At 68.3% G+C, this 5,189-nt stretch overlaps 1 protein-coding gene across 1 annotated transcript; it reads left to right on the plus strand.

The window, feature by feature from the left end:
- Nucleotides 1-1,329: 1,329 nt before the first annotated feature.
- On the plus strand, nt 1,330-5,189 carry LOC121080077 (dnaJ homolog subfamily A member 1-like). The gene is made up of 8 exons (XM_040577932.1): nt 1,330-1,661; nt 1,757-1,907; nt 1,982-2,180; nt 3,010-3,114; nt 3,192-3,419; nt 3,501-3,731; nt 4,025-4,125; nt 4,221-5,189. The coding sequence occupies exons 2-8, from the start codon at nt 1,776-1,778 to the stop codon at nt 4,446-4,448; spliced, it is 1,224 nt and encodes a 407-aa protein (XP_040433866.1). The 5' UTR covers nt 1,330-1,661; nt 1,757-1,775; the 3' UTR covers nt 4,449-5,189.

The raw sequence follows: 5,189 nt of genomic DNA on the forward strand, positions 1-5,189 counted from the left end.
GGGTTTCGGGGCGGTGGGGGGTGGGATTTATCACCTCCAGGCTTATGGGACCCCCCCGGCACAGGGCTAGGGGGGCAGGGCAGCCCCCCACGAGCCAGCGAGGGGCCTGGCTGCTTGTCCAAACATGGCCAGTGATTTTGGAGCTGGCTTGAAGGGGTGGCCACGGGGAGGAGAGGGGGGGGGGGGGGAGTGCAAGGGGCAGCCCCCCCCCCCCCATCACCTTCCTCTTCCTCCCCCCCAGGGGTTTATTCCCATCTGATCATGCCCCCCCCCCCCCAGCCCCAAACCAGCCCAGCAGGGCAACACCCCACAGGATGGTGGTCTCTGCCTGGCAGCCCCCCAACACGGGGACATGGGGCCCCCCCAAATATTGGGGGGGCCCACAGCCAGGCACCTCCCGGCTGGGGGCACACACCACACCACCCACCCCCCCCAAAAGCCGCTCCCCGTTGGGGGGCACCAGGCAGCAGGGCCCCCCCCCCATCCAGTCTATCACCCGCCCGCGCCCCCGCCCTCCCCCAGGGACCCCCGGGACCGGGACCTCAGCGCACCACGCCGCCCCCTGCAGGATGACGGCAGCGTTCGGAATTCCCACTCTTTTATCCGATTGCTCAACAGGCTCCAGCCAATGAGAGAAAAGAAATCAGCCCGGGAGGCGGACCCGGGAGATGGCACAACCAATCGAAAGCCACCGAGACGCTCCACCTCCCGACCCGGCCCGGAAGAAGGAACAACCAATGAAAATCGAGGTGAGTGGGAGGGGGCGCGGCGGCGGGCGGGTGACAGAGGGAGTCGCGGCCAATGGGAACAGAGCGAGGGGCGGAGGGGGCGGTTCCCGCAGGAGGGTTCCCAGCCAATGGGGACCGCGGGGGGCGTGTCCCCGGCTTCCAGAGAGTTCGGAGACGGGGAGCGGAGCGGCGGCGGCGGCGGCGGTGAGTGGGGTCGGGCCCCCCCGGGCCCCCCCCGGCCTGACGCTCCCCTCCCCGCCCTCCCGTCAGCGGCAGGGCCCGGCCCGGTGCTGGGGGCACCCCCGGGAGCGGAGCCTGGGCCTGGGGCGGGGGCGCCGGGGCCTGTCAGCAGGGGGAGGCCGGGCCGCGCCTGTCCTCAGCCGGCTCGGGGGGGGGGCCGCGACCCCCAGGGGGTACCCGGTTCTTGGGGGGGGGGGTGCCCCACGGGGGAGCTGCGGGCTGGCTGTCCCCACGCTGTCACGGCCTGGGGACCCGAGTGGCACCGCGGCCCAGCGGCCGCCCCCCGCCATGGGGGGGCTCGGGGGTGCCCGGGGGGAAGGGGATGCCCGAGCCCCGCGGGTCGGATCCAGCCCTGGTCCTGGGGGGCTGCCAGCCCTGGGGGGGCCGAGCTAGTGGCCTTTCTTAACCACTTATTTACCTCCTGCCAGGGGAGCCAGGATGGGCAGGGGACAGGACAGGTGCTTCCCCCCGGGTGCCCCCCCCCGCCCCCGTGTCGCAAGATAAACACACCCACGCCCCGCGTGGGGCTTATCGACTGCCGGCACATTGCCCGGTGTGTGGGGGGGAGCAGCTGGGACAGGGGACGGGGGAGCCTCCGCCACCCCACACCCCATGGGATGCTGCTGCTGTGGGGAAACTGAGGCAGGGCTGTGCGTGCCGGGCGCGGGGAGGAGAACAGGGATAAAGGCCTTGGTGAGTCCCATGGGGGGGTGGTCCTGGGCCAGGGAAGGGTGTTATGGGCTGGGGTGGGGTCCCGGGCTGGGGCTGACGGCCGCCTCCTCTCACAGCACGTCAAGAGCAAGAAAGATGGTGAAGGAGACGGGATACTACGACCTGCTGGGCGTGCGGCCGGGAGCCAGCCTGGATGAGATCAAGCGGGCGTACCGGCGCCTGGCGCTGCGCTACCACCCCGACAAGAACCCCAGTGAGGGCGAGCGGGTAGGTGCAGCCCCCCTGGCCCCCACCCAGCTCTCTGGCCCCTTGTCTCACCCCTTTTTCTCCCCCTTCCCCAGTTCAAGCAGATCTCCCAAGCCTATGAGGTGCTATCGGACGCCCACAAACGGGCACTCTACGACCGCGGCGGGGAGCGAGCCATGAAGGAGGGCGGCCTGGGGAGCCGAGGAGGGAGCAGCGGGTTCGGCTCCCCAATGGACATCTTTGACCTCTTTTTTGGCGGAGGAGTGCGGATGCGTGGCCGGGCGGACAGGCGAGGTACCCGCCAGGACCCCAGGGTGCTGGGGAGGGGACTGACACCCAGGCACGGTGCGGTGCTGGCTCGGGGGGGCACCGGGATCCGGTTGGCGGCCTGTGGGCCACCTCCCTCCCCGCGGTGCACAGCCCGACGCGGTTCCTCGTCATCCTCATTACTTTCTCCATTTGCCCCTCTTCAAAGGGCCCTTCCCTGTCCCTGTCCCAGCTTTCCCCCGCCATCCCCAGGGCTGCAACTGAGTCAGCCCAGCGCTGCCCTCGGCTCCCCGCGAGCCCCGGGGGAGGCTGCAGCAAGACGCTGGGTGTGCAAGGCTGCTCCGGTGACTGTATGGATGCTTTTGGCCTGGGTCACAGGGAGAGGGTGACTCGCCACAGCGTTTCTTGCTGAAGTGGCACGATTTAATAGCAGGGCAATTAGGAGGCCAAGGGGAGCGTCTCGGCAAGTCCAGGTAGAGCCTCTCCAGCCCGGTTGAGACGATAAGCTGGAGCGTGGCCGGGCAGCGCAGGGCCCTGGGGTAAGAGCCATGCCCGACCCACGCCACGGATCCAGGGCCGCCCTGGGGCAGCTGGCAAGGTCTGGGCTTGGAGACGCAAAGAGATCCCTGCTAGAGGCTCTCCTGAGCCCTCACGCTCAGCTTAAAGCTCTTTCTGCCCCTGCCACCACCCCCGAGGATGAAGCGAGACTGGCTCTGGAGGGACGCTGTCGGCCACCGCTCCCCGCGGAGAGCCGGCGGTGGTGGCTGCTGCGGCGGGCGGCGTCCGTCTGGTTGCGGCTTCAGGGGGGTGGCGTGCGGCTGGGCGCTGATCCGGGCTGTCCCCTCCATCCATCCAGGGAAGACGGTGGTGCACCAGCTCTCGGTGTCGCTGGAGGACCTCTACAACGGCACCACGCGCAAGCTCTCCCTGCAGAAGAACATCATCTGTAGGAAGTGCGGAGGTGAGCGCCGGAGGGGCCGGGGTACCCGGGGGTCCTCCCCAGCCTGGCTGCTCACCCCTCTGCCTCCCTCACCGCAGGCTGCGGGGTGCGGGAAGGGGCGCAGAGGAGGTGCCCCAAGTGCCACGGCTCGGGCATGGAGGTTCGCATCCACCAGCTGGGCCCCAGCATGATCCAACAGATCCAGACGATGTGTTCCCAGTGCCAGGGCCAGGGCGAGTGGATCCGGCCTCGGGACTGCTGCCTCACCTGCAACGGCCGCAAGGTCGTGCGGGAGAAGAAGATCCTCAGCGTTCACCTGGATAAAGGTGAGGTGGGGCCGCGTGGGGGAGCGGGGTCACCCCTGAAACAGCCCCCCATGCCCTGAGCTCTCCCCACGCACCCCACAGGCATGAAGGACGGGCAGAAGATCACCTTCCATGAGGAAGGAGACCAGGTTCCCGGCTTGGAGCCCGGGGACATCATCATCGTCCTGGATCAGAAGGAACACCCTGTTTTCAGACGCAGCGGTGACGACCTCATCGTCAAGAGGGAGATCAGCCTGGCGGACGCCCTGTGCGGCTGCCGACAGGTCATCCGCACGCTGGACAACCGGACCTTGCTCGTCTCCTCCCAGCCAGGTGGGGTGGGATGGGGATGGGGATGGGGATGGGGATGGGGATGGGGATAGGATGGGGATGGGGATAGGATGGGGATGGGCTGGGATGGGGATGGGGATGGGATGGGGATGGGGATGGGGATGGGGATGGGGATGGGGATGGGGATGGGGATGGGATGGGATGGGATGGGGATGGGGATGGAATGGGGATGGGATGGGGATGGGGATGGGATGCTCTGCGATACCCCTGTGAGGAGCCGGGGGGGGCACCAGGAGCTGCTGGACACAGCAAGGTGACGCTAAGCTCTGTCTCAGGTGACGTTATCCGACCTGGGGACTTGAAGTGTGTCCCCAACGAGGGGATGCCCGTCTACAGGAGCCCTTTCCAGAAAGGAAAACTCATCGTGCAGTTCCAGGTGAGGAGCCGGAGCCAGGCAGGACCCGGCATCTCCCATCCCTGGGGTCCCCGTGTGACCACCCCACGCCTCCATCTCCCTTTTTCCTGTCACAGGTGAAGTTCCCCGAGCCCGGCTGGCTGCCCACCGACCGCCTGCGCCAGCTCCAGGCCTTCTTCCCCCCCCAGGAGGAGGTGATGGCCACGGAGGACACGGAGGAGGTTGAGCTCAGTGACTACACATCCCACAGCGGCCCGGGCCGGCGGCCCTACACCGGCGAAGCCTACCACGAAGACGACTTCGAGGACGGCATGCGCCAACACGTCCAGTGTCAGACCTCATAGCTGGGGGGGCCGGAGCCCCCCGCGCACGGCAGCGGGCTCAGCCCCACGGGGTCACGGGGCGGGGAAGGGGGCTCGGAGAGCCGTCACGTTCAGGGATGTACATAGGTCGCCTTTCCGACAGCGCTGAACCACCCCCGACCCTCCCGGGGAGGCAGGCACGGGGCTGCCCCGCTTTGGGGGTCCCCCCAAACCCCCCTGCCAGGGGAAGGGGCCGGGGATGAGGCCCCTCTGACCTGCCCTCGAGAGGGGGGGCTGCATCCTCCCTTTGGCTCCGTGTTGGTGGAAGAGCCGCTGCTGCTGCGCTGGTGGGCTCGGTGGCCGCATGCAGCCGTTGCCAGCCCAGCGGGCACGTCCCCCGCCAGGAAAGCTCAGCCCTGGGCTGATAACGAATGGGGGGGGGGGGGGGGGCTTCACCCCCTTCCTCACTTACCCAGCTGTGATCCGGTGGGGGAAAACCTCCCCAGGAGCCAACTTGGGGAGGTTGGGAACTGCCCAGCCCAGCTGCCAGCCCCCGCGGGGGTCCCTGCCGCTGCCCCACGGTCCCCCCTGCCCCCACGCCGTGGGGTGCCGCAGCCAGGCCCCCCCACCCCCCCCCCAAGGTCCCTTGCTTTGCCCTTTTATTTCCTTGCTGGAGCCTGGGTCAGGCCTGGGGAGCGGAAGGGGGTTTCTCTTTTTCTCTTTGCACAGAACAGAAGGGGGTTGGGTCCCTTTAATTTATTTTTGGAAGAATTTTAAAAAATT

The sequence above is a fragment of the Falco naumanni genome, chromosome 20 (assembly GCF_017639655.2).
Source record: "Falco naumanni isolate bFalNau1 chromosome 20, bFalNau1.pat, whole genome shotgun sequence".
NCBI lineage: Eukaryota > Metazoa > Chordata > Aves > Falconiformes > Falconidae > Falco > Falco naumanni.